Source organism: Lineus longissimus, chromosome 15 (assembly GCF_910592395.1).
Source record: "Lineus longissimus chromosome 15, tnLinLong1.2, whole genome shotgun sequence".
NCBI classification, from domain to species: domain Eukaryota; kingdom Metazoa; phylum Nemertea; class Pilidiophora; order Heteronemertea; family Lineidae; genus Lineus; species Lineus longissimus.
In genome coordinates this window covers 13,350,574-13,377,324 of record NC_088322.1, presented here as the reverse complement: position 1 = coordinate 13,377,324, position 26,751 = coordinate 13,350,574, and the positions used below count along the sequence as shown (strand labels likewise).

At 42.7% G+C, this 26,751-nt stretch overlaps 4 protein-coding genes and 1 long non-coding RNA gene across 6 annotated transcripts; 4 read left to right on the top strand and 1 right to left on the bottom strand.

The window, feature by feature from the left end:
* The first annotated feature begins 38 nt into the window (after window positions 1-38).
* Window positions 39-1,772, top strand: LOC135499825 (uncharacterized). The gene is made up of 2 exons (XR_010449350.1): window positions 39-327; window positions 1,537-1,772. It is a non-coding gene; the product is annotated as an uncharacterized LOC135499825 (long non-coding RNA).
* Window positions 1,773-4,900: 3,128 nt separating this feature from the next.
* On the top strand, window positions 4,901-11,145 carry LOC135499606 (uncharacterized). Its single transcript, XM_064790477.1, has 4 exons — window positions 4,901-4,932; window positions 8,678-8,774; window positions 9,341-9,458; window positions 9,714-11,145. The coding sequence occupies exons 2-4, from the start codon at window positions 8,684-8,686 to the stop codon at window positions 9,928-9,930; spliced, it is 426 nt and encodes a 141-aa protein (XP_064646547.1). The 5' UTR covers window positions 4,901-4,932; window positions 8,678-8,683; the 3' UTR covers window positions 9,931-11,145.
* A 521-nt stretch (window positions 11,146-11,666) lies between these two features.
* Window positions 11,667-15,514, top strand: LOC135499593 (uncharacterized). Of its 2 annotated transcripts, none has more exons than XM_064790458.1 (2): window positions 11,667-12,487; window positions 13,584-15,514. In XM_064790458.1, exon 2 carries the CDS (start codon window positions 13,629-13,631, stop codon window positions 14,976-14,978), a length of 1,350 nt encoding a protein of 449 aa, XP_064646528.1. In that variant the 5' UTR covers window positions 11,667-12,487; window positions 13,584-13,628; the 3' UTR covers window positions 14,979-15,514. The 2 variants fall into 2 exon arrangements, with proteins under 2 accessions (XP_064646528.1, XP_064646529.1); XM_064790459.1 differs by lacking the exon at window positions 11,667-12,487 and adding an exon at window positions 13,288-13,345.
* Window positions 15,515-17,247: 1,733 nt separating this feature from the next.
* On the bottom strand, window positions 17,248-22,145 carry LOC135499823 (uncharacterized). Its single transcript, XM_064790786.1, has 3 exons — window positions 22,009-22,145; window positions 20,941-21,637; window positions 17,248-20,727 (listed from the first exon to the last, which is right to left on the bottom strand). The coding sequence occupies exons 2-3, from the start codon at window positions 21,614-21,616 to the stop codon at window positions 17,393-17,395; spliced, it is 4,011 nt and encodes a 1,336-aa protein (XP_064646856.1). The 5' UTR covers window positions 21,617-21,637; window positions 22,009-22,145; the 3' UTR covers window positions 17,248-17,392.
* Window positions 22,146-22,385: 240 nt separating this feature from the next.
* Window positions 22,386-26,442, top strand: LOC135499620 (2-oxoglutarate and iron-dependent oxygenase JMJD4-like). Its single transcript, XM_064790495.1, has 7 exons — window positions 22,386-22,525; window positions 22,706-22,971; window positions 23,191-23,356; window positions 23,642-23,859; window positions 24,137-24,321; window positions 24,563-24,730; window positions 25,109-26,442. The coding sequence occupies exons 2-7, from the start codon at window positions 22,722-22,724 to the stop codon at window positions 26,090-26,092; spliced, it is 1,971 nt and encodes a 656-aa protein (XP_064646565.1). The 5' UTR covers window positions 22,386-22,525; window positions 22,706-22,721; the 3' UTR covers window positions 26,093-26,442.
* Window positions 26,443-26,751: the final 309 nt, after the last annotated feature.

Below are 26,751 nucleotides of genomic sequence, written 5' to 3'. Positions count from 1 at the left end.
CGCGTTTGCTTCCCATGCGATTGGCGACATATATAGCACATCGCAAACACCTCAGTGCCATGACTTCCTAGGAAGTAACGCTTACTTCAGGCTGTTGCTCGATAACTCTGTTACTCAAGCTGTCCAGTTAGAAATGAAGCTGTTGATACTTTGCTTCGTGTTGTGTATGTTTCTCTCGACAATGGCAGATCTCAGCCACGAGCGACACCAGAGAGCTCTTTGCATGCTGAGGATGGGCAGAGATATAGACATGCTGAGGATGGACAGGGGCATGCGGGAGCTTGGAACTGACTCGGTGAGAAAAGACGAGTACTATACCAAGGACCGGTAAGTTAACCTCTGAATCTATCAATCAATCAATCAATAGTTTACAAGTAATCAATGATGTATATCAACAGCACTAAAATAAATGTAAGTCAAAGGGCCCTAGAAGTCTTGGTCGCATACATGCCGACCCCGCCGAAAGTAGACCATGAATCGAAAAAAATATAACTTTCACCAAAAATAGTCCATTAGGCCAGAGCCCTCTATTAAAACCTGTGTACATTACGTGTACATTGTTGTGCATAAGTTTTGGTAAAAAAGTACACCTTGGACCAATCAATCTGCACAAAATTTTATATGTGTCAAGAAGAACCCTTTGCCAATAGCATAATAAAGTTTAAAAACATTCCAATACCGATTTCCTGAGAAAAATAGATTTCCGTACACCATATCCATCAAAACGTCACTGGCGCATTGATATGGCCCTGTCAAAATACAAGTTCTAAACTGACCAGTGAGACCACATTTTCTTGAATATATTATCAAAAAGCATATTTCTGTGATGGCCTGACTCTGTAGATTAAGAATCAACCACAGATTGAGAATTAATTCCGCTTTGGTCCATCCCAGCCATGTATTTACCACAACTTGACATTTTGATAAGCTCTATGTGACTTCCGGTCGTGGATGAATACATGTCTCTGCCCATTAAGAGATTTACTGGTAAAGGAGGTGCATTACGGGACTCATGCAAAATTGGCTGCAGTCTTTTCAATAACACCCTGATTTCTACGACGCTTTTATTCTCCTTCTTCTTTGCTTTCGACTGGTCAAACATTTACACCGTTGGTCCTCAAGAACGTGGCATCATGCAGTGTTACGCAAATATGCCTCGGTTCCCCATAGCTTTTCTTGGAGAGATGGGGACACCAGCAAGGCCTCCCCTCGGTTGATAGTCAGAGGATATTCTTCCAGGATGTGTTCCAGCGTCTGTGCAGAGAAACCGCATTCTCAGTTTGCAGATTCACACAGGCACAGTTTTCGTAGATATATTTAAGGCTGCAGTGTCCAGTTCTAAGATGGAAGATGGCAACTTGTTGTTCTCTTTCCGGTCTGTTGGTGTTGTCCCACTTGGAGTTGTAGCTACCACTTCTTGCTACTATGCACTGAATATGGAATGTCCTGTTCAGCAGTGTTTCTCATTCCTCATTTGTTGATCTGACACATTTTTATGGATCAAACTTTGATATATTCTATCCTTTGCACTTCCAGGCGAAGAAGTTTCAGCTGCCAAGGCAAGCAACCGCGTGAGGAATGTGGCCCGTGCATGAAGTGCTGGAACATCGGTAACGGCATCGAGTGCGTCGATGTTAGCAAGGTTCCTTCGCCTTAGGATTTGTTGCCCCGGGAAAACAGTTCAAACATGGCTGTGATGTTTATCAAAACAATAAAAAAGGAAGAACTTTAATAAACTTTCTTGCTTCTGTCCGTAGGAAACTTATAAAACATTGCTTTTGGTTCAACTAAATCTATTTCCTAATTCTAACGCCAGGCAACGCCCAAAGTCTGACATAATGCATGCTCGTGTGCTAATTTGTGTATAATTGGTGCTTGTATGATCTATCCTGCAATTAAGGGAAGAGAGAAACTTAATTTTGTAGCAGAGGGTCCAGCAACATGAGGTTTAATTTATCCCAAACAAAATGGCTTCTGCCTACAATCTCATTGTAGTCATGTCAAGGAACTAGAAATTTGAAATTTGCTTGTCAGCAAATTTGATAGCCCCCACGGGCCCACACAGTACACGTATGGAGGAGTGAAGTCTATTCCGTTTCGCGGATGATCTATTTCCGGACAGACACGCTCGCGCTTTCTCAAAATCACACGCTCAGTAACATTTAAACTGCACCCTAACCTTTTCGGATGGGCAGGGTGGATCATCGATAAGCATTTAAGGCTATTCCTTTATTTTATTCCTTCATTCAATCATGTCAACCGTCGTTCTTTGCTCAAAATACTCGACAGCTCGCCACTTCGGCAAAGAGATACCGCCGCCATGATGCATGAGGATATGACGTCACCATTACGGGGCGGAGCTTATGCTAATATACCTGTGATTGACAGAATCGTGCCGGAGATTTGAAAGCAAATCAGAAAATCGGCGCATAAAAACGCTTCAAAGTCATCAAAATTATCCGAATTTCGAAAAAATCTTTGCCAGGTGCACTAGATCGAGTTTAGTTTGATGGGACAGGGGTGACAGTTTTTCAGTTGAAATAGCAGTTTTGCTGGACTACCTCCATAATATAATCTGGGAAGAATGCAGAAGCCTAGTACCTTCTCCTAGTAATCTCAATATAGACCCCACATTTGTTGTATGTGGGGTCTATAATAACAGAATAACATAGAACAGTACCAGGCCGAAGGGAATTACCCCCAAACTGGCCGACCCTTTAAGGGACAATGGATCGGAAATACTTTGACCATAACACACCATCATGAACTGCCAGTTGTCACACAAACTCGAAACAGCCTATAGAAATCTAGGTGTTATTGTCCTATACTGAAACACAGTGTACATTTACACTGGAGCCAAAGGCTCTGCAAAGTTTACTCATGTTCAGTATCTAACGCTTGGAAATATATGAATTGAATTTATCTACACAACCTGATCTAAAACCATGAACATAACCGGACATACTAGTATTCTCCCCTATATATAGCATTGGTGCACAGGTCTTAAACTTTATCTTAGTTACTTGCAAGGAATCACACAGAAATACTGCACAACATACTCAGCATCTCAAAACATTGTAACATCTCAGACCGTCAGCTGCTGCCACCTGACGATTATCTGATAACCTAAACAACACTCTGGCTTGTACAGCTCTGTGCCCTTTCTGGCACTAAAACATGGCTAGAATAACATGAAATCTGACCGATGCCGGGCATACTACACCCAGTTATGGGTGTCCAAATCAACAACCTCAACCACCCAGAGTGGGCATCTTGATAAGAAAACCTTGACTTTAAGCGTCAAAACTAAAGCGCGGGAAGAATAGAACCCACGAACAGATTGGCCGGCAACCAACGACGACTGTCACCGCCACTTCAACTGTTAAACTATCGTTTAAACAATGAAACTGCCCAAAACCCTGGGCATCAGTCTGTTCTATATACATTTATCTGTCGCTTTTGGGCCAGATGTACCGCTTACCTGCAAGAAGGGAAGAGAGAAACTTAATTTTGTAGCAGAGGGTCCCGCAACATGAGGTTTTATTTATCCCAAACAAAATGGCTTCTGCGCCCGCGTTGTTCCCAGAATCCACCACGCCCAGGCCACGAGGCTCTGTACTCTGTTCCAGTTTTGTTTGCCCCCCCCCCCCCATTTTTAAACCCTCTGTCACACTTGCGTTGTGTGCATGGACATATCTTTCAATGCCAGGGGAGCACTAGTCTATTGAGTCCTATCAATAGTTATTGAGAGTACAGAATAGTGAATTTTGCCTGTTTGAATAGACAGAGAAAGCACTATCTGTCATGAAACTACGATATTCCGATATGTTGAGTTGATGACGTCATTCACGATACAACCAATCAGGTGTTGGTAATTATTTGGTTCCGACGTGATTACAATAATGAATAGCATCATGTGATGTATGAATCTACACAGCGAAGTGTATAATTTGATACGTTTTCGCGTGTTCAAGCAACTGAAATTCAAGCCATTATGCTATTGCTGAACTTAGAATGACATTGTTTTCGAAGAACCGGTTTTGTCTATGAAACTATGCAAGATACATTAGCAACTAGTTCAATTAGAGGAAACCTGTTTATTGTATAGTTATAGGCTACTTCAAGTTGTTACTGCACGAAGCACATGTTTAATCGCAGCATGTATCGTTCCTGTAATTCTGTAACCTGCCGCATCATTTGATTGTACTCATCACTCTCCACTTTGTAGGGTGGAATAAAAGCAAATCAATCAACTACGTCTGGAACAGGCACAGGTTGGCTTGATTGACGTATGGACGAAATCACAGGATAATGGCCTTTAGAATTCACTTTGTAGAATCAGGCTATAGGTTTTCCTAAAAAATTGCTTTTGCAAACTAAAACAAAAAACTCCAGCCGGAACAGTGTACAGATGATCCCTATAAAGAAATGGCCAGGTACCATATGTGCTCACCTGTTGCCGATGAAAGGAATATGGTTTTCGTTTGGTTACATGCGATGTGAGTACATCAGGCCCGAACTTGTTTTCGGTGAAGAAGTGTCTACACTTAAAATTGAAATCTTTTATAGTAAGAATGATAAAAAATGACAACAAATATTTCCAAGTTTGGGTGTCGGTATTGGGATCTGAAGCACTGGCGTATCCTTTATTAGTGGACTGGACTCCAAGATGGCCGCAGGGAGCCTCAGAGAGTAGGCCGGTCATTCCGATCGCGACACACACGTCTCGGCGTATTGCCATGGCCAACGCTGCAATCCCGCCAAGTTTCGACCATCTACCTTTAGTTTAGCGGACATGAAACGTGCTCCACTACAGACGACCACGAGGGACGCCACGATATTGTATAAGCTCAGACATGTCACGTGAGCTCAAAAAGGTATTTAAGCCTGATGACGAAGGTTCATCAGCCTCTTCGGTTTCATCCTGATAAGGTAGGTGACCAATTCCGGCCCATGGTGGGGTGCTACAGTCCGTCTGCAACCCATTGCCATTAGGTCTACGGTCGTCTGCGTTGCTTGTGTATTGTCAGGTTTGAATCTATCATGACATTGTTGTTGGTGGAGTATGGGGGGAAATTAGTTAGGCCAACTTGTTGTTTGTGGTTGAGGTGCGAGCCAGAGGCCTCTAGCATATATCTTATCTGAGAAAAGGTCTGGGCCCTGGTTCTGGGATCCTGCTTTCTCCACAGGCTAGCGCTCTTCTCGCCTTGCATAAAATCTGATCCCAAGACTGTGTACTGGACAGGCCTGATGTCGCTGATACGACTCGATGGTCGCACCAGTTTGCCCCGCGTGGCACAAAATTTCAGTATCGCTTAAAATACTATTTTCCTTCGAGAGAGGTCAATGTAGGCATGCAGCTTGAACTATCACCAAACATCAGGGTGTGATAATGTGATTAAAAGACATTGGGAAGGGTTACCTCAAGATGCTCATAAACAATAATTTCAGTCGTCGTGGGAAACTTCTCAAGGTCGGCATCACCCCAGAGGTCACATTCTGTACCATCTTTCTGTTTCGCCACCAAAGCCACGTCTTCAAGCCTGAACTTTTCTTTCGCCGCATCTTCTATGGCGGAGAACGTCTTGCCGGGCAAGTCTAGCTCTTTCCTCCGTCCCTCGTACACGATATAGACAGTTATGGTTGACATCTTAAAGAAGAAATGAAACGCAAAATGTAAAAATCTGGACCAACCGGACTCTTCTGTCGCAGACACCGTCATGTCGGACAGGTTAGCATTTTCCCCACCCTTAAGACATGTAAGCTTCTTCTTTCGTTCCATGTAAAACATGCATGTTGGCAGTTTTGCCCGACAACTTGAAAAGAATGTAAAAGATGTTGGCAGTTTTGCCCAACAACTTGAAAAAAATATCCCCAAAAGGCAGGAACTCAGCATGGTCTTATGGATTTAGTAGCTTCTCTTATACAGAAAACTGCCTGCCGGGAAGGTCAAGCTTTTTTAGTCCCTCATACACGATAATGGCCGGCCTTTGACATGAAAAATGAAAAAAGAGAAGCTAGCTGACAGTGGTTGAGCAGATATTTGTTGATTAACTGGAACAAGGTACATGTAGTAAGTTTAGGGTAAGCCTTTACAATTATTTAAAAGAAAACATGTGAGAACATTAATTGCCTCATTTTAAGGGAATGTTCAGAAGGTAAGCCTATGGTCAAGCTTTTGTGGCTGCCAGCTCCTGATATACACCGTTGGCTTTTCCCAGCAGAGTGGTCTGTAGCCTTTTCCATTCCCCTCATTCGGCAACCACGTCCTTTCTGACATCATTCATCAACCGTTCAAAAAGCTGCCCTTTTAGGTCGAATACAAAGCTCGGGATACCCGCCACAGTTAATGGCCGCGGTTAGCCCTCACAGGGATCACCCAATACTTCGACGATATTTCGACAATCCCGGTATTCTATCATGACATCTGGATTTAGTGACAGATGGAATCAGCAAGACAAACGGAAAGGGATTTTTCCCATACGGTCCCACATATGATCACCTGTGCCCTGTGACATGGCACAAAACCGCTCACACAGACTATTGATGTCACCGTGGCTAACAGGTGGCTTATGAGCATTCCCAAGAAACAGAAAAACAGGGAAAAAAGAAAACTTTGATAATAATGAGGATAGTTATACTGATCCCGATGGCCTAGTGGTTACGGTGTCCGCCCCGTGAACGGAAGGTCGAAGGTTCGAGGCCCGCTGCTAACCTCTTTCGAGTTATTTAGGCTTTTTAAAATTCAATACAGCCCTTAATTTAATTCTTTTGATTAATTTGGATTTCACGGTATAATTTCGACGAATCATTGTTCTGTGTAGGAATTTACGGTAAAATCTTGTCCTATTTCTACACTGAAGAGCTCTACCAGGCTGTGTACAAGAAAAAACAAGTTTAAGAGAAGCAGTTTTAAAAAAAATCATTTGACTTGACGCGTGACTAATTTTCAAAAATCAATTTACGTTAATGACTGCTCTAACTGAGGAGTGTCGTATTAATTCACATTAATTCGCAGATGGTTGGTCTTTGGCCAATAAGATAGTACATAGGTTTTGAAAAATATCGTATTTGAACAGTCTGTAAACTCGCGTAAAATCGAACTGTTTTATTTGATTCGATTGTTTAATCCACAAATTATGATTGACGACATGTCAGCTAAATATGCGGTTAATATGTCAATATTAAAGGCCGTGGAGAGATTACTCGCTCGTAGTAGGAGGTGAGATTCCGTTACTTGAAGAAGTGCTAGCGAGAGGTGAGTCTTTTTATAAAATGTAATTGGTGTTTAAAAAAGCAGGAGCGAACACATACTAATAACCTTTCAAAAAACGTATACTAGGTGTTGAAAAATGATACCTTCTTTTGATATGGCGAAAACACTTTGATAACTGTATAAAGTGTACAGTGGGATACAACCTAGAATCGAAACTTTTTTTCATAAAGTGTCATGCGTAGACAGGCCGGTGTAAAAGTAAAAAGTGTCCCCCCTAGAGAAAGTGTCCGGGCCTATTGTATTCTGACAGATTATGGCATATGGTTCTATAGAGGCAATGACCGTCAATAGCTCAGCGCATAATAGAATCCTTTGTTCCCGGACATTTTATCCTAGGACATTTTAAACTTCTACACCGGCCTTAATCAGAGCTAAGCTTTTCAAATGGTCTCAGTTAGTATACCTCGCACGTTATCCATGTTCTTCGTTGCCTGCACCTGCACTCCTTATTGTAAATGTATACCGCCTGTTAGCAATGACCAGACGTTCACTAGGTGCAAGCCCTATAAATATTTCGAATCGGCCAATCACTGTGCATTGTCAGGCGTCACGTGGAAATAATTGATGTGTCGGCCAGGCAAATGAAACGCCACCATATGCATTCGGGGCGTCTCATCTCTTCGTGCTGCCATCTGCGGGACGATCAGGCTTAGTATTCCAGATGCCTTCTTCAGCAACACGAGGAATAAACACACAGAGCAAGTTCATTCTGTAGATAAAGGCATTGAATCGTCTGACATCACCTGTTCAGTTAAATCGCTTCCCTACCAATGCGAATATTAATAATATGAATGATATGAATAATATTCATAACGAACAAGAAGAAATTTAAAAAAATAAATACATATACATGTACATCCCAACATTTAGCATTGCTTCAACACCGGAGATGTACATGCATTCGACTAATCTCAGAGCAGCATCACTCTGAGAAGGCTCAACTATTAAAGGGAACTGAAACCGCCAAGCCAGTTCGTATGACCTCGTTTTCATTTCCCGCGTATCGAGTGATCAGAACGAGGCATGAATGAAACATGGCGCCTAGCTGTCAATCATTGAGTGACGTCACTACTATGGAATTTACTACGAAAACTCATGAATGAAAGATCGCATGACTCACGTGATTCTCACATGATTCTCAATAATAACAAATTGAACTGCGCATGCTCGGGCACTGGGGGCGGAGCTACAAATCTGAACTCGAATAGGAAGTTGGAAGTTTGACTTTCTCGGGCGGTGAAAGTCGAAAAGTTGAATAAATCGCTCGGCGGTTCCAGTTCCCTTTAACGAAAGGTTGTACATGGTGTTTACGTTCATATTCTGAAAATTTATAATAGGTCTCTTTTGTTCATCATAATGAGCCTACTCAACACAATATATACAAGTAACTTCTCTTTTCAGTTCAACATGTTTAGGCCCGTTGTCCTGGTTGCTCTGATTGTGTACGTGTTGGGTGAGGAGCGGCCACAGATTGACGCCGTCGCCCCAGCAGCACGAGGTGAGTGCGCTCATAAAGGGAACACTTGGACGTGGGAATTAGCTGGTCATTGGGATAATGTGCTTCCTCACCACCAGGCGTGACTTCGTGTGTGAGCGACCGATGTTAGTCCCTGACGCTATATTGGTCCCTAGTGAAATTTACATAGCTACTCCCAACCCGACCGTTCGAGGCTTTGAAACTTATGCAACTGGGTTTTAACTTCCAACTTAGACCAACCCAACCCCCCCCCCCCAACCCCCCTACACATGTGCTCCATTTCCGTGCACTGTCAGGCTTCTTTCCAAAAACACGCATACGCATAAAACCTGGACATAGAACTCAATAGAACTTCAGAAGAGGTGTATATACAAAAACGTATATGTCTGTGAAGATTTTTTAGGTTGTGTGTATTTATTAATTCTGTGCATATCAATCGCTACGATTCTGGTATCTTCACGTACCTGTGATGTCCTCCACGAATCGTGGAGTAACGGATCCAAAATGGCGGCTTGTGTTGGCAGGCATGGAACGACATAGTAACGCGGTTGCGCAGGAGTCTGAATGGCCAAACTTACTTTTTGCAGATTGTGACATCAGCAAAATGACTTACAGTTATTACTCTCGGAAGTACGAATTGAGGATGGCGGACCCATGTGCGGTGAAGTTGTGCACAAAAGATGGCAAACATGACATTACCTTAACGTAAGTTAGACTTGATTCCAGATGAATATCTTATGACGTCACGAAAATATGAGATTGCATTGCGCACGCACCCGTCCTTCAACTGAAAGAAGCTGGGACCCTGAGACCGGTACCCTGTTGATATTTCTCTCGAATGTGTATAGGCTGAAAACCCCAAAGGTTCTTCAGCATCTCAAAAACCATAATTCTGTGTGTGCGTGTATTAAACACTGTGATAATGCTCTTAAGATGATCGGCCTGCATCTTCTTTTTCAGTTGCCCTGAAACGTATCAACATGACAGCGGCTGTGTCGATTCACAATCCGGCGCGCCCGGTAAATGTTACATGGCCCTTCAGACCAATAAGCAGGGTGTCTTTCCCATATGCTGCCCAAAGTATAAAGAGATGTGCGAGGGACAAGCCGGATTCGACCCTAGCAGGGTCAAGGACTGTTACCCTCAGGAAGATGTGCTTCTGCCCCCGGGACATTGATTGCAAACTTTATGACCTTATGTCATGAAGATGGCTGCAAAAATTTCTGGACCTTCTGGTGAACAGACCGCGCAATGACGCACCATTCTTCTGTAAATTGGCCAATTTGTGTGTGAAAAAAGCCTCTAAATGTTTTTGTAGAGCTCAAAAACCTTTATTTCTATTTCTAAGAGTGTATGCTATACATGAATGGGTTAGAAAAAACTCTTAAAAACATGCTTTTGATAAACATCTGCATGAATATAGTGAGATTTGTTTTACGATGATGTTACCTTTTCATCTTCAAGGATTTGATTCTTTCCTGAAAATATTTCGCAGCTTCTTCACAAGAAGGTCCAGCCACAGGTTACATCCCTGGGCTACATCAAAAAGAAGGTTAAAGTGATTTTCAGATAGATCTGGCCAAAGTTTCTTCTTCGGGGTACTTCGCTGACCTCATGTCACTAAACTGTCATAGTGTGATCACGAATAGTAATGCAGCAACCGGGCAGCCGGTGTCATAGTTGACCGGCTTTTTAGCTGACACCGTGAAAGAGGACTGGCTAGACCTACCCTAGTATTGTGAAACACCACCAGGCTATCTTTTGGTCAAAGTGATCTTGTCACATTCCTGAGTTCTCCAAAGTACCTTTGGCCAGAACGATATGAAAAACACTATTTATACATGTACATTGAATTCTGATGGCCCAGGGAAATAAACTTTAGTGCGAGTCAGAACAGATATGGTATTAAGTGAGGGAAAGCAACGAATCGGATGTTATGCGATGATAGCTTGATACCATACGTCCCCGCGAGGTGGCCACACGGGGCAATTTCATTTTCGTTATCCACCTTGTAATTTCTGTAAGTTAAAGTCAGCGGGACAAAGAAACCTGCTAACTGTTAATAAAAGTTGCCTCTTTCATTCGTTACTGACACAATTCGATCATTATTGTACACTTGCTGATTTAATTCAACAGATAAGTCGACGTCCCAACTCTGGAAAATACGTTTCGTTGTGTACGTATTTTGGTTCTGAAGGTTGCGAGTGGGTTACTCCTCTTCCCAGTTACGGGGCAGAGTCTACACGCGACATTCGTTCTTGTCCCCTTTTTTACAGAAATTGGGCATCAAACAAAAAGCAATGACACATAAAGTAGCTGCTTGGCATCCAATCCGCCCTCTGATGTCTGATTTTTAAACTTCGTGAAAAATTAAATAAATGCATAGACTGAACATTGTTCTTTTTGTCCGATCTTTCATAGGCCTGTAGGCCTACACTGCTACCTACACCCAATGAGAAGAATCTTTATTGTGCTGGGTATTTGTGGAGTAAATTTTGTGATCCCTTTCATGGACACTCAGCTGGAGAGGCGCCTCAAGATTTATTAAGCAGTTTATCACATGGGGTTATAAAGCCTGCATATTGGTTAATGACTTGGCCTGAATAGAGACATATTGTTTTATAAATCACTACACCTTTGTCTGCTCATAATACCAAAATCGGCGTTTTTACATGACAAAAAATAGTAGGCTCATGTATAGCCAAATTGTCAGTACTGTAGAATGTCTGTGGTTTCAACAGTCTGTGGTCGTATGGATGCATTGGTCGGACAATGAGGTCATAAGAGGAATATCATCATATCCGAATTTCTCTGGGCGGAGGCCAAAATCGTGGTGAGCGCCTCGAGAAACACGTGTTTATTTCACCTGGCCTGATGTTTCCGTGATAAGTCTCTGCATGTCGTCTAAGATGGAGACAAAGACCGCGTCCTGTGGAGAAGGTCCGTGACCAAACATTTTCGAAGACATGAGACAGATGGCACAATGTGCATGTTCGGTACTTCATTAAAGTGGTACGCCGTTCGTAATTACTGTTAATCAAAGAAATACAAAATGCCGGAGTACAAGTGCAGTTATCATGCATACGATTTTGTTGAAATTTGGACATTTAAGCATTTGTCTATCTGTTTACAAAACGGCATTGTTGAAATTTATATTCTGTGTACGTATTTAACGTTACACGATTTGGAATTTTTAAACTCAATTACAAATTTTCAAATTTTCACCGAGCGGCGTTGGCCTTTAATTGTTATTACGCTCTGATCTTGGAATGACAACAACTCCCGTACTTCTTTATCAGGAACGTAAATATCACCTTCCGGATGACAACACTTCAAATTCAAGGAACTATTGACAAGACCCCGTGCCTAGAAGTCGATAATGTACACAGCTAAATGTTTTGTACTCATGAGTTGCTTGATTTTTTCATAAGGCCTGTCGAGGTTCATGACGTCTGCTTCTCTTAATCCCACTCGAGAGAACTTTAATTGCTTGTATATCTCATGAGCATTGAATAGGACATGGAATGCGGGGATCGAGGTTCATTTCTCAGAGAGGATGTGTTAAGTTTTCGCTGAGTTTAATCTTATGTGATGTCAACGATTTTGTTTGTTTGATATATAAAGTTAAATTTCATGGGGAGTCACCAGAATTAAATGAGACTTGAAACACAGAGATCAGCCACCAGTTAGGACGAGAATAAAGCTAGGAAGCGCTGCGGCGTCGTTTCCGAGAGGTAGGTCGAATAAACCCGTCGTCTGTTTTGTCAAAGGGCGTGAAACATGATTTGTCTCCATGTGACCAGCCAGCAAGGGTATGGCCTTGGATCCCTGTCTTGTGAGTTGTCGCTGCATGATTTGGGGGAGTTTTGCCTTCACACCCGCACCCCTTGTCCAAGTCGTGTCCCCCGTCGCCAGTTTAACGAGTTTCTAGCAGTGTCTTTTCTAAAAAAAGTGTGGTGTCCAGCTGTGGTCTGACCCTCCTTAATCCTAAGCATGTAGAACAAAGGGACAATTAGGGCGTAGGATTTACCTCGCAAAGAGGGTGATTCCCCTGCTGGCCACCATGCGCCGCCACTAGTAATATACACTTAATGCTGATCTCTAGCAATGATTTTCGCCGTGTTGCGTGGCAGTTTGGGAAATGGTTTGTGAATTATACGGTTGCATGTCTGTAGGCCGACAGGTTAAGGAATTTTCAGATATCCAGTTTGGAGAGGTCACGGTTCTGCTGGCGGGAAGCCTTTTTTGTTTAAAAAAAGCAAACCGCATTATCCGTCATGCACATGTTGTCCCTTTAAAGAAGTATGCTAGATTGGCTGCAGGTAAAGGGGTACACAATATGTCGGAGTCCTCTAGGTCAAGTACTACGCTGTTCATATCAACCTGAGTGCATAGCTTATCCAATTAAGGGGTACACGCTATTACAATGGTTGGATAACAATACCAGCCGACCCAATTTTCAATCGATCACGTCTTCTAATTATCATGAACTTATCACTATATCAGTTGATTCACTCGGGCAAACATCGGTATGGTATTTGCAGTTGCACTTTACAGTTAACATATTAAATCTCCTTCAAGTTAGAATCTCGGTTAAGTTCTTCTTTTTGCCTCTCTGCACGAACTAATATTTCCCTGGCGAAGGGCAGGGGGGGGGGGGGGTGGTGGAATACAGAAAGATTAAATATGAGAATGGCTACGAGAAATATGACGACAGGCAAAATGGGTACGGTACCTGTCGTCACGCGGTCGGTTCACGTTTTGTCACAACCTCAGTTGTCTGCTTCGCAAGTTCAATACTGTACTTAAGAATGCTTTCCATTATTTCAGGTTGTCGAATTCAGCAAGCCTTAGTGGCAAACAGCATCCACCACCATGTCCAGCGAACCAGAACCCGGGACAGTCACGCCGGTACCGGAGCAGGGGGCAACTTCCGTTCCACATCCGCAAGCCGAAATCACGACGACAATCGCAGTGAAGAGGATATATCCAGAAAGTGAATGGACGTCTCCTGAACCCGAAGCCGAATCATCTGCCGAGCCAATCCCGACGGACAAGTGGGATGAACCCTTCGTGGAGCCTGTCCCCGATTGGGACTTGGCGAAAGGTCAACTCGGGACTGCCTGGGAGTTGCACGTATACGGCATCGGAGCAACATTCACCATTTTGGCAATTCTTGCATTTATAAGTATTATCCTCACAGCGACAATCCCAAAGTTGAAAAGCCGTGGATACTTCGTGGCGCTGAATGTTCTTCTGTTTATCTTCGGGTTAGTCCGGGCCCTTTACATGTTTGTGGACGCTTATAACGCGAAAGGGACGCTGCCACCTGTCGTTGCCTATAGCGCTATCAACATCGGATATCCGTGCCTAACGACGATGTTTTATATTCTTTTCACGGCGCTGTTTCGGTTGACGAAGTTCCGGAAGATGGACTCTCGCATCTTTACAGTGAAGTACTTAGTCGGAGTAAGCACGGGCTTCTTCGTCTTACAGTTCACTACTGATATTGTCGTGGGTTTCTTCCTAGAGGCCTGGATGCTTGCGTTCCTCTGCGAGATCTTCTTCGTTCTCTGGGGATTCGTTTTCAGTGTCTTATTCCTGGTCGTGTTCTTCCGACTATTACACGCCACAATTATGAAACGACGACTGCTGAAAGCCATGTCTGGTTCCCGGGGGTCGCTTGGCGGACGAACGAAAAATGTTGTCATCAGTACGTCGCACCTAGCAGTACCAAAGGAACATCGTGGGTCTTGCGCCAGTATATCGCAACTCGGGAAAGAGAAAACTCATAAAGTCGATCCGACTGTCCAAATCTCGGCAGTCGCGGTCCTCTTTTTCATTGCAATCGGTTTTGCGCATATTTACGGCTTAATGAGCGCGAACAGTTTAGCCACTGAAGAAGCGCCCGACCCTTGGCCTTGGTGGTCTTACAATTTCGTACTGAGGATTTTAGAGTTGTGTATGGCTTTCACGGTCTTGTACGTGGCAACAGGACCCATGCGACGCCGCAAGACTTTGATGAAGAAGGCGAAGGCTTCGGAGTGGACGCAAAGCGTCACGCCATCTAAACGCACCTCGCAGACAGTTCTGTGTTTGGACAACTCGAACATGGCTGGGGGTAATTCGGCGGAGAACATGGTCGCAACGGATGCCCACGTACCAAAGACCGATGAAAATGAAACTCTTCCTTTAGAGAATATGGGCAGTGACACACATTTGTGATTTACACCAATTTGTATTTAAGGTATGCTTGAGGTAGTGCAAATGGTGAAACAAAGACTGCGGCATTTAGCTTCGCCTACAAATGCATTTTTTCAGTTCTGTAGTCGTTTGGTCTGCAAGCTAGGGGGTTAATGTTTGCTTCTCCGGCCTGTGCAGGGCCGGAGAAGCGAACATTAACCCCTGATTTCCTCAGGATTAGGTGGAACAGGATTTGAACTCGCTGTGTATTTTGAGGACTCGCTGATTTGGGACAGTGTGCAAGATTTTGCTCCTTGAGATTGTACGTACTATTATTTCACGTTCGTAAGGCCAGTTTTATTAAGGGCCCTACGTCTTGCCATTACCACTGTATTCGATTGTTATTGACTTTGACCTAAACAGTAACTGCTGTTTCATTTTGATTTGTATTATGTATGATAGTTGGTGCTTTATACATAAACGTTGTATTGTCATTACCCGTGCTGTTAATGTTCTGCTCAGGGAACCAGTCCGGTGCATGTTTGTGTAAAGAAAAATATACCCCGTTTTTTAAAGAATTCAACTTCATTTGTAAATCAAGCCATCCCAAATCGCGACTGTCGACACCTAAGGCAACGCAGAAATCAATCAGCATCTTTCCTGATAGGGTTCTCCGAAGCGATTAGATATGATAGCCTGCGATGAAGCTATTCACATTTGTATAAGGAATATAATTCAATGCTGAATCAACCACAGCCTGTAGCTAGTGCCCTAGCTCAGCAATTTAGTCACCTGAAGATCACCGATTTGACCCCCTGCCCCATGTGTATAGTCCCCCCCCCCCCCAAGATGGTGAAAGCAAACCCTGCTAGAGACAGGGACAACCCTACGAGAGTCAGGAGGGCTTGGATGTCGTCGTCGCGATAACCTCGGAACAATGACCATCTCTCCTGAAGAGCCTCTGAACAGATGAAGACGAAATCGCCCACTATTTTAAAACTTCTCTCCGTACTCAAAGGCGGAGCCTTGGCAAAAAAACAAGACACGCATAATGATGATATTTACAACAATAATCTTACAAAGAACGTGGACACCAGAGACAATCACAACCAGCTTTGGGACATGAAGGATAAACGCACATTTAACGTGGGAGACATAAGAGATAATTCTCATAACCAACTTTGGAGATCTTTAGCACATTTGGGACACCAAGGATTTTATCACAACCAACATGGCGACATCAGGGATAGTCTCAACTTGGAGACATCTCGCAACCAACACAGGGGCACCACAAATAAGGTCACAACCAACATGAAGACACCAGGGATATTTCACAACCACAACTCGGAGACATCTGGAATAATGACACAACCAACTTGGCGATAAGACAGTATCTCACAACCAACTTGGAGACACCAATGGATAATAGCACAACCAACTATGACACGTACATTGGGGATAATCTCACAACCAACCTGGAGCCATCAGTGACCAAACAACCAACTTGGAGACATCAGTGACGATCTCGTAACCGACTTGAAGTCACCAGTGATAGTCTCACAACCAACTTGGAGACACCAGGGATAGTCTCACAACCAACTTGGAGACACCAGGGATAGTCTCACAACCAACTTGGAGACACCAGGGATAGTCTCACAACCAACTTGGAGACACCAGGGATAGTCTCACAACCAACTTGGAGACACCAGGGATAGTCTCACAACCAACTTGGAGACACCAGGGATAGTCTCACAACCAACTTGGAGACACCAGGGATAGTCTCACAACCAACTTGGAGACACCAGGGATAGTCTCACAACCAACTTGGAGACATCAGTGACGATCTCATAACCAACTTGAAGTCACCAGGGATAGTCTCACAACCAACTTGGAGACACCAGGGATAGTCTCACAACCTACTTGGAGACATCAGTGACGATCTCATAACCAACTTGAAGTCACCAGGGATAGTCTCACAACCAACTTGGAGACACCAGGGATAGTCTCACAACCAACTTGGAGACACCAGGGATAGTCTCACAACCAACTTGGAGACACCAGGGATAGTCTCACAACCAACTTGAAGACACCAGTGATAGTCTCACAACCAACTTGGAGACACCAGTGATAGTCTCACAACCAACTTGGAGACACCAGGGATAGTCTCACAACCAACTTGGAGACACCAGGGATAGTCTCACAACCAACTTGGAGACACCAGGGATAGTCTCACAACGAACTTGGAGATATCAGTGATAATCCCACAGCCAATTCGGGATACTCGCAGAACAGAAACAACAAAACCGTCAAATACTGAATAGCATAGTGTATTATTTGTAACAAATGTAGTTAAAAGTAATGACAAATTGATAATCAAAGGACACATTTATAAATCTGAAAGGCAAGGTGAGTGAATGAATTACATCTACTTATTATCAATAGAATATATTACCTTTTCAGTAATACCCACCAAAAAGAGCTTCAAATCTAACAACCTTGTCTAAGTAAACACCAAAATGTCCCCCACCATAATGTTTGACAGTTGCTCCATCTATCAACAACGTTGACTTGTCACTCCCATCCTTGGCCTCAAATTTTATCATATCAAATAAATCATATCCAGCCTCGACTGGGCTGAGATTTTCAGCGCAACCAATTGTTATGTGCGCTCTGCTCCCAAAACCAGACGTTGGACGAAACTTTTGTGATTGGTCAACTTCTTCGGATGAATCAAGGTCAAAATCAATGGCAGTTGCACCCTCTGCTCCTTCTACGTCAGAAGTTTGATTTTCGAACTTAAGTTTTGGTTTAGGTGGACCGTCAGATGCATTTGGCAAATAGGACGAAGTCTCTATAGCCACAGGAACGGATTTATGAGAGCCACCCTTTGTTACCACTTGCCAACCATCATTCGAAACCCCCTCCTGATATTGATGACTAACAGTACTAGCTTCCTTGGTTTGGACGGTCAAGTTAGTTTCTTGTGCATAGAGTTCTGATGTCTTCTCCCTATCAACAATAACAGTATCACTTTTTCCCACGTACTCTTTTCCCGAGACAGGTCTTTCTCTAATGCCACTTTCTTCAACTTCATTTGGACGACAAATTTCAGAGTCAAATTTGCATACATTTCTTTGTATTTGCCCATCATCACCATCATTAGTCAAAACAGAACTTTTTTCAATGCAAGTTTTCTTCTTTGTTCCCATCTCTTGGACACCTTTACTTTTTCTACTTGGCGTACTCCCAGCAGATATTTTTGACATGGCTCTCCTACCACCCTTCTTGTTCTTCTGCCCTTTTTTCTCTAAGTCTGCACCAACATTCTCAATCTCAAACAGTATTGCAGATATTTCATCATCTATTACACTACTCTCCCTCTGAATATTCTTCTTTCTTCTCCCACCAGGCCTGTTGGTGTCAGATTTTTTATCCTTCAGAGAACAAGGTTCATCCCCAACAGATGCTTTTGTCTTCTTTTTCACAACACCGTCATCTTTTCCCCCACCTGCCAAATCAACAGATTTTTTAGCCACTTGATCATGATCACACTCAAGTTTCTCTTCATTTTCCATTTTTTCTGTGTTGAGTTTCAAACCTTCCATGCTTGCCTTCTTCTTGTTCCTCTTGTTCTCCTTCTTCTTGGCAGTACCTTCTCCACCATTCTTGACAGGATCATCAGCAGGCTCTGGTGAAGATTCTACTTTTTCTTCAACAGGTCGGTCCTGTTCCCCATTTTCCCCACAACCCACCTCACCAACCATGGCAACAGAACTTTCAAGTTCCTCCCCATTCTTCTTCTTCTTTTTCTTCTTCTTCTTCTTACTCCGGGACCCTTCGCTTTCAGTCTTGAATCCTAATGTAGCAACCTTTGGTCCTGTGATAATGTCAGTCTCGGAACTAGTCATCTGCTCTCCCTGAACAATAGCCGGCTTCTTCTCAAATATCAAAGTCTTCTTCACCACGATTTCATCTTCTTTCCGATCAGTTGCAACGGGAACGTAGGTCGTTGTGTCAACAACAGGATCTTTTTCCATCTTCTTTTCGTCTCCCAAGGTCTCCTCCGCCTCCCCTGGACCACCAACATCAGGAACCCTGCAGGATTTTTCAACTGGGTTAAACACAGCCTCAGCTTCAGAACCAATTTCAGGCTCTGTTCCAGGCGACGTAAGTGGTTCCAAGTCTGCCTCAGCAAGCTCTAAGCTTGGCCTCTTTTGGCGAGAAAGTCCAATGTCAACTTTGTCCCGAGACGTCTTTCTATGTCTTCTTCCTGTCTGTGGACTCTCAGCATTCTTTTCACCAACACCCAACCTTTTTCCTTCTTGCATTACATTATTTGCTCCTTCACCAACGAGGCCGACCCCACTTTTTTCTTCGCCCATTACCTCGCCTTTACCATCACCAACCATACTTCCACCTTTATACACAACATCAACATTTTCAAATACCTCATCGCAACCCCGACAGATTTCAACTCCACTGCCCAAGTGATTCTTTTCATCGTGATTTTCACACACTTCTAGAAAGGCCGACATCTTGTCTGGCAACTCAACACCTTTACTCACTGTTTTATTGCATTTTGAAGAGTCATCACTCTCCTCTTCTTGGCCAACTGTTCTGAACAGTTCCACTTTACTTCCATGTTTACCGGATGGCAGACAACTAGGCCTATCAGTATCTTTCTTATTATCACCACCTTTTGACCCAGATGTATTTTCATCAGCCGGTATATCTAAGACAATAGGCACAATAGATCCACTAGTCCTTTTACCACAGCTCGGCTCTATTGGTACCTCAACTGACACAACATCTCTACTGGAAGACACAAAATTATTAGCACCAGAATTTGGTCCAGAATCCACAACTGCTGGTGTTACGTTGTTACAAATATTATCAGCAGTTTTGAGTCTTTCACTCTCATTGTTTTTATTGTCTAAATCTTCATCTGAGCTGTGTTCTCCAAAATCGAAGGCCCCAAACAAAGTGACATCATCTTCATCGGATTCATAGTCTAGGATAGTCAGAAAGTTTTTATCATGTGTTTCATCACCTTGATGCTCAGGTTGCTGGTCAGGCTCGATACAGTGACTGGTCACAACTGCACTCGAGGCCTTGCTAGCTCCAGCAGTCCGAGCACCACTGTTTTCTGGTCCAGGGACACCAGAAGAACTTCCACCCCCATTAGGCTTGGATGGACCAGCTTCTGCTCTAGTTTTACTGCTAGACACAACAGAACTCCATGAACGAACACCACTTTCAGAACATGCGGGAAAGAATTGAATACCAGTGTCTGGTTGTACAGCCAAATGTTTCACATCATCTTGCCCCGACACCGAACTTGTATCTGGTTGCGAATTACGCTCAGAGGAAGCTCCCCCTTTACTAAACTCATTGGAAGACAAATCAGATTTTTTGCCTTTCTTTTTTCGACTGGATTTTTTCGATGAACGCCTGTCTTTTACTCCTTCACCTGCACTGTCTTTAACCCTCTCAGGACTCGGTGCCGACTTCGGAGATTTCGCTGGTCGTTCTTCATTGTCGTCTCTGAACCACAACTTCAACTGCGTATTATTCAGCCGTAGCCTGGCACCAAACGCTCTCGGGCTGATGGAGAATCCAATAACAGACAACATAAAAACCTGACCCATAGCTTTCTCCACAGCCTCTTTGGCAATGTAGTCTAATGTCTCTGCTTTTTTCCCTCGGAGGGAGAACATTGTGGTGCAGTGTAGAGTCTCAATCGAGGTCTTGAAATGTTTCCTCTTGAAGAAGTTGTCAAATGTGGGATTCTCTGCAAGCATATGGAATAAAAGAATATGACAAGTACATGTTAGCAAAATATATAAGCGCACTAATTTTGATGTTAGTTTAAGAGAGCATAAGTGTTTGGGAGCAACATTGAGGGACAAAATGCTATCAGGAACTAGAGTTATGATCTGTACAGCTGAATACAGCAATAATATTCGACAGGTATTACATTTTTCTTTCAATATTTTGTACCAACCTTGATCAACTCCTGCCTCCTTCATAAAAATCCTGCTGAATTCTGGCAGATTCATACACCGTTGGAAGACATCCTGCCCCAATTTGAAAAGTCTCTCACTGTCCACCTCATTCAGGAACCACCCATAATACAACGGGAAGACAGTCTCAAAATGTGAAAGCTTTTGCCGGACAACTTCTTCCGTCACACCATGGCTATTACGCTTCGCTAGTTCAACAGGATCAAACTTCCACGGCGTATCCGGCTCAACCAATATGACGTCATAATTTTGATGATGTGCAATTCCAAAGTACGGGTTCATTTCCCAACGGCGGATATTTGTGTTGTCGACAACGACAAGTGGCACTGCAGCTTCACATGCCTCTTTGACCTTCTCCTTACAATCTTGATGAGCGTTTGGCAGCTCATCCTGATTGAATTCATATTCCCCCTCTTTGGAAAAATAATCGTCAGCAGAACATACGACCGCTCCTTTATATTTGGTCTGGATCTTTCTCACCAGGGTTGATTTTCCAGATCCTGGTAGTCCTCGCATAATAAACATGGTCTTGGATCGATTAACATGACGGATGACATTCTGTTTTGACAAGAACAGAAAAGATGAAGATTGCTGACACGATTCCGATGGATGTTTTGCCAGGGATTTCTTCTTCTTTCTTGACTTTGTACAAACCATCTTCGTATGTTAGGGAATTATCTGTAGTGTAAATATAATGAAAACTAGTTTAAAGTTAAACTTGTTAAAGTTGCTGTGCTTGTATTAAATTGCTAAATGAAATGAAGGTCGAGGCAATTGCCATCTATTAAGACACTAATGTCGTAATGATAGTATCTAAGTATGGTAGCATATACACTAGTAGTAGCAGTGCACAGGTACAATAAGTTAATACATTTGACTGTGATAACAAGTCGAGTGGGCACGGCCAACTCATCTTAGTGCCCACCTGTACCCTTTTACAATATTAAACCAATTACTGACCCCTATTGATCAGGGACAGGGCCACAACTCGGGTAAGGAGGGAGGGGCTCTTCCCATCAAATCACTTTTTTTCTTTGAAATAAACTCACCAAAAATGCGTAAACAATGTCAGGTGAGAAAATCTGACAACACAGATAACTTGAACACATAAAATGGGACGTTCACCAAAATGATGTAATGAGTTTCAGATTTTTTGATTATTGCCTTTACTTGCATCACATTCCAAAATGTCAAATATTTTATGTTCGTCCGGCATGTTGTGATCATGTGACCTTCAATGATAAGAAGTTAATATAAATTGTTTAAGCTTTACGAGAAGTTTAAAAACTATCTATTGTTATTTTGATCAATGATATTTATTGTGACTTTATATCATACCACTGGTATATCAAATAGGTTTTTAGTCATTCGAATATTTTTAACTTACAGCCAATGAAGTCTTTCCGTCAGTGCGTAGCTATTAAAATGGTTGCGCCCATGATTGGGATTTTTGGAAAAATTTTATCAATTTTTTCTCTGTTTTCTTCGCAAAAAAGGCAAAAAAGACATCGAAACTTGCATACAGTGTAAGAAGGATATCTGAAGCGTAAACTTGGAAACTTTCAGGTAGTTCAATGAAGAAGTTTTGAAATTATATCCATTTATGTTTTATCCCCTATGTTGTGTGTACATTCATGCATGCAATGAGAATGTGTGTTGTTGCCAGGCCCATGGCTGCTGTGGTGTCATTAGCCCTTGGTGGTGGCTAAAACCATATAGATATACCTCAAACTGTTGTCTTTTTAGGTGATGATAATTCAACATGACTCTTGAAGTGGACCCGAGAAGTCGGACTCTCATTTTAGATGACTTGGTGGAAGCAAGAAAAATCAAGTCTGATTCAATAGAATACATCACTGAACCAATTAGCTATTGGGACTTCTTTTCACGATTCCTTGTTCAGAATAAACCGTGCGTATTTGGCCCTGCTGTGACCCAAGATTGGCTGTGTCGAAAGGAATGGGTGACTGCTGAAGGCAAGCCAGACTTCGAACTGCTGAAGAGGAGTTTTGGTTAGTATTTTTCTAGTGTGATGTCTGGTCAACATTATTACCCATGAGATTGATAATTAAATTTTGGCGAACAGAACATTGGCAGTGATACTGATAGTTAGAACTGGCATTGACTGGCCCTACTGCAAGTAATGGGTAAAATGGTGTATAGTCATTGCCGTGGTAGTCATCATATTCAACTAGGCTGACGTTAATCGTCTCTTCTAAAATATTTTGCAGGAGAAGCCACAGTCCCAGTAGCCAACTGTGATGAAGAGAAATACTCGTCCCACATCAAGTCTGACATGTTGTTTGGAGACTACGTAGATTACTGGAAGGAGTACATCGAGAAAGGCTACCCTCAACACATGCCCACGCGGTACTGTAAGGATTGGCACTTATCAAGGTTGGTGTTGTACAAGATATCACCACCTTACAATATTGATGAGTTGTCAAGGTTTCTTTGACCATTTTTAGACTTTTGAATACCTGATCAATGATCCATTCTGATCTACTTTGACAGCAGCTTTCTGTTTCAATTCCTATCTTTTCCAAAGTAAATACTGGTGCAAGATTGAAGGAAAATTTGCTCATCGGGAATGACATCCTTGAAAAGGAAATACTGTATCTTAGTAATATTCAGATGATCCCGATTAAAAGCATGTCGAATCAACACTGTATTTGTCTGCAGGGCATTCCCAGACTACAAGTTCTACACCACCCCATCATATTTTGAATCCGACTGGCTGAATGAGTTCTGGGACACCTCCAAAGAGGGTGCTGATGATTACCGATTTGTTTACATGGGACCGAAAGGAACGTGGACGCCTTTCCATGCCGACGTTCTGAGGTCCTACAGCTGGTCGGCTAATATTTGCGGCAGGAAGAAGTGGATATTTTTTCCACCAGGTAAGCTCACTTTCTATGTGATTCTTCATCTGTCTTCTCTCTTCACCCTTTTATAAATTTTGGCTCGCAATACGTATCACTTTGGTTTCTGGAACAGCACCATTTATGACGACATACTTGCAGATCCCTTAGGCTGAGCTCAAAATGCAAACTGTTGAGTTGGCGGCAATACCAGGTTCCCTTTGGACGGTGGGCTAGGGGACAGTTCTCAGAGCCTGGTACATACATGTACTGGAGCAGAAGAAATAGAGCTACATGTATGACATTGATATTTCAGGTGAAGAGAAATACTTGACTGACCGGTATGGCCAGCTTGCTTACGACATCACAGCATCAAAGGAGCTAGAGGATACCTGGAGATTCCCTCATGCTGCTGATCTGAAGCAGAGATTTGAAGTCTTCCAGGAGGCTGGGGAGATGGTGTTCGTACCGAGTGGCTGGCATCATCAGGTCTTCAATCTGGTAGGTATTGCTTGAGTGCAGCCTCAAAGGAATAGGTTTTGGCCAGGACATTCAAAATTCTATTCGCCGATTTCTGAAAGCAGAATTTTACCAAAACGAACCACGAAATAAAGCCTACTGATTGGCTTGTTGCAAATGAGTATGTTGGGGCACAGAATTCAACCCTATAGCTTGGACAGTCCACTGGAATTTAAACCCCCAAATTTTGTTGGCATCTTTAAATTGGAATTCCGTACTTTAGGATGACACCATTTCAATCAACCACAACTGGATGAACGGCTGTAACATTGACGTCTGCTGGGATCACGTCAGAAGCAACTTGGAGAAGGTTAAGGAGGAGATTGAGGATTGCCGACCCATGATGGACCTCGAGGACGAAGATGGAGGGGAGTTCTCGGACAAATGTCAGGTAATTCAAGTTTTTCTTGCTTGAGTCCTAGTCACAACGTCAGTTTGTTTAACCATCATGTCATATGTGCTTAGGGTCCCAGTTTTAAGCCACTCCACAAGGGCTGGAATTTGCCGACATCAGGCGACTTTTATGGGGTTTTATTTCAGAGTTTTCTTTCTCCTAGACTCGTTGCCTGGCAATGGTCTGGTATAATCCTTTCTGAGCTGGCCTGAGCAGGGGAACTGGCTCACAGGTCAGGTGAACTGGCTCAGAGACTAGTATCAGTGAGAACCAGTCCGACCTGCAGGCAACCTGTTGGTTACCTGCCTATCCTACTCTGAACACTAACCCTCACCAATGACTACACATGTTTATAGCTCATTATCATCGTTTCAGGTTATACTCAAGGCAGCAAGCGGTATTGACTACTGCGAGTTCTTCAATTTCATCCACTGTATCGCTTGTCATCGCATGAAAATTCTGCGGAACTTCAGACTTCGAAATGATCCAGATTCAGCTCAGGGAGATGTTACGTTGGAGGAGTCATCTAGTAGTTGCGATGAACTAAGCTATTGTGAAGGTTGTTCAGATTGTGAAGACCAGATTAATCCTGGCGAAAATCTTCATGACTTTTCTGACTCAGAATGTGATTTTTCTGGCAGTGATATTTCTGATGGTGAAAGAGAGACAATGAAGATATTAATGGATCTGGAGAGAGAAGATCTTGCTGCGGAGAATGACAAAACAAGCTGTGGTAGATCTGATATTGGTGACAAGAAACCGTCTGAAATTGCTTCAGAATCTAAATCAGTCGCCATTGAAATTCCCAAAGACATTGCAGAACATTCTATTGTTTCTATTAACACTACTGAAGTTGCTACTAACATTTCTACGGTTGTTAATGAAAATGACTTGGTTGCTAAGGAATCTTTTTTGATTGCCAAGGAACCTGGCATCATTGCTAAGGAAAAAATGTCAAATGTGGTAGAAGACTCCATATCTGTATGTGATATTTCCGATCCAACAGCTGTGGTTAGTTCATGTCAAAAAGAAGCTGATCATGATGTCTGTCAACCTTCTGGAACAAAATGTGATACATGTTATATCAGCAATAAAACTATTGAAGAATCTCAACGAAACTCAGGGTGCCCTTTTATTCAAAGTAAATCTGTCTGTCAAACCTTTGGATTTTCATCCGATGTCAATGAAGGCAGCTGTAGCCATTTCATATTCGATATCAACAGGACTATTGACGTAATGGAAGACATGTTATTGAATGAGGACTTCCTTGGTATGGACGGGTCATCGCTTGTGGCAGACCCGGAGCAGTTTCTTTGGCACTTGAAACATTTTGTAAAGCATTATTCCTCCATAAAGTAAATAGATTTATGCGTATTTATGACATCAAGAATAGATACATGTAAAGACTAGTCTTGGTTCATGGTGATACATATACATGTACTTAAAATAGTGTCTTTCATCAAATTTCTTCAGAATTGTTGTTTTTGGTTGTTAATTCAGAATTCTTAATTTTTCTGATGCTCTTGTTTGATAACAGTACTGCTAGTAGGTTTAAAAATGGTTTGAATGAACAAATTAGTTAATTTATTAATGAAGTACAGGTAAACTGTTAAGTCACAAATGTTTTTTAATCAATTTGTAATATTGACGAAAATAAGTATGGTGCTATTCATTTTGTACAGTCTGTTCAACAGTGTGAATATATCTGAATAAACATAGAATGTATTCTATTTTTGTAGTGCTCAATTTTCTGTCTGGAGACAAAGTCTTTGTATTGGCACTTCAGTTGGTTTTGTGTGCATAAAACACCCGGGTATTGTCAGTGCTCTACCTCTTTGGTCAAGTTTGATTTTGGAGATTCCGTCTCCTAGTCTGGTTGCCATCGCCCGGCTGTTGAGCCCGGCCTGCACTGTTTATTGTTGGAGTGTTCTCTGCTGGACTGGTTGCCAAGTCATGCAAGTACATGTAGGCCTGTCTTGTATGAACTGTGCAGGGAGAACAGATGAATCGTTTGGAGA

What these genes read in the sequence shown, in the direction of transcription:
- LOC135499593 (XM_064790458.1), top strand. Translation starts at nt 13,629, where the DNA reads ATGTCCAGCGAACCAGAACCCGGGACAGTCACGCCGGTACCGGAGCAG.
- LOC135499620 (XM_064790495.1), top strand. Translation starts at nt 22,722, where the DNA reads ATGACTCTTGAAGTGGACCCGAGAAGTCGGACTCTCATTTTAGATGAC. An exon ending in AAGGATTGGCACTTATCAAG is followed by an intron (nt 23,357 to 23,641) that starts GTTGGTGTTGTA and finishes ATTTGTCTGCAG; the next exon opens with GGCATTCCCAGACTACAAGT. An exon ending in AGTTCTCGGACAAATGTCAG is followed by an intron (nt 24,731 to 25,108) that starts GTAATTCAAGTT and finishes TCATCGTTTCAG; the next exon opens with GTTATACTCAAGGCAGCAAG.
- LOC135499606 (XM_064790477.1), top strand. Translation starts at nt 8,684, where the DNA reads ATGTTTAGGCCCGTTGTCCTGGTTGCTCTGATTGTGTACGTGTTGGGT. An exon ending in CGTCGCCCCAGCAGCACGAG is followed by an intron (nt 8,775 to 9,340) that starts GTGAGTGCGCTC and finishes TACTTTTTGCAG; the next exon opens with ATTGTGACATCAGCAAAATG. An exon ending in AAACATGACATTACCTTAAC is followed by an intron (nt 9,459 to 9,713) that starts GTAAGTTAGACT and finishes CTTCTTTTTCAG; the next exon opens with TTGCCCTGAAACGTATCAAC.
- LOC135499823 (XM_064790786.1), bottom strand. Translation starts at nt 21,616, where the DNA reads ATGGTTTGTACAAAGTCAAGAAAGAAGAAGAAATCCCTGGCAAAACAT. An exon ending in GGAGGCAGGAGTTGATCAAG is followed by an intron (nt 20,728 to 20,940) that starts GTTGGTACAAAA and finishes ATATGCTTGCAG; the next exon opens with AGAATCCCACATTTGACAAC.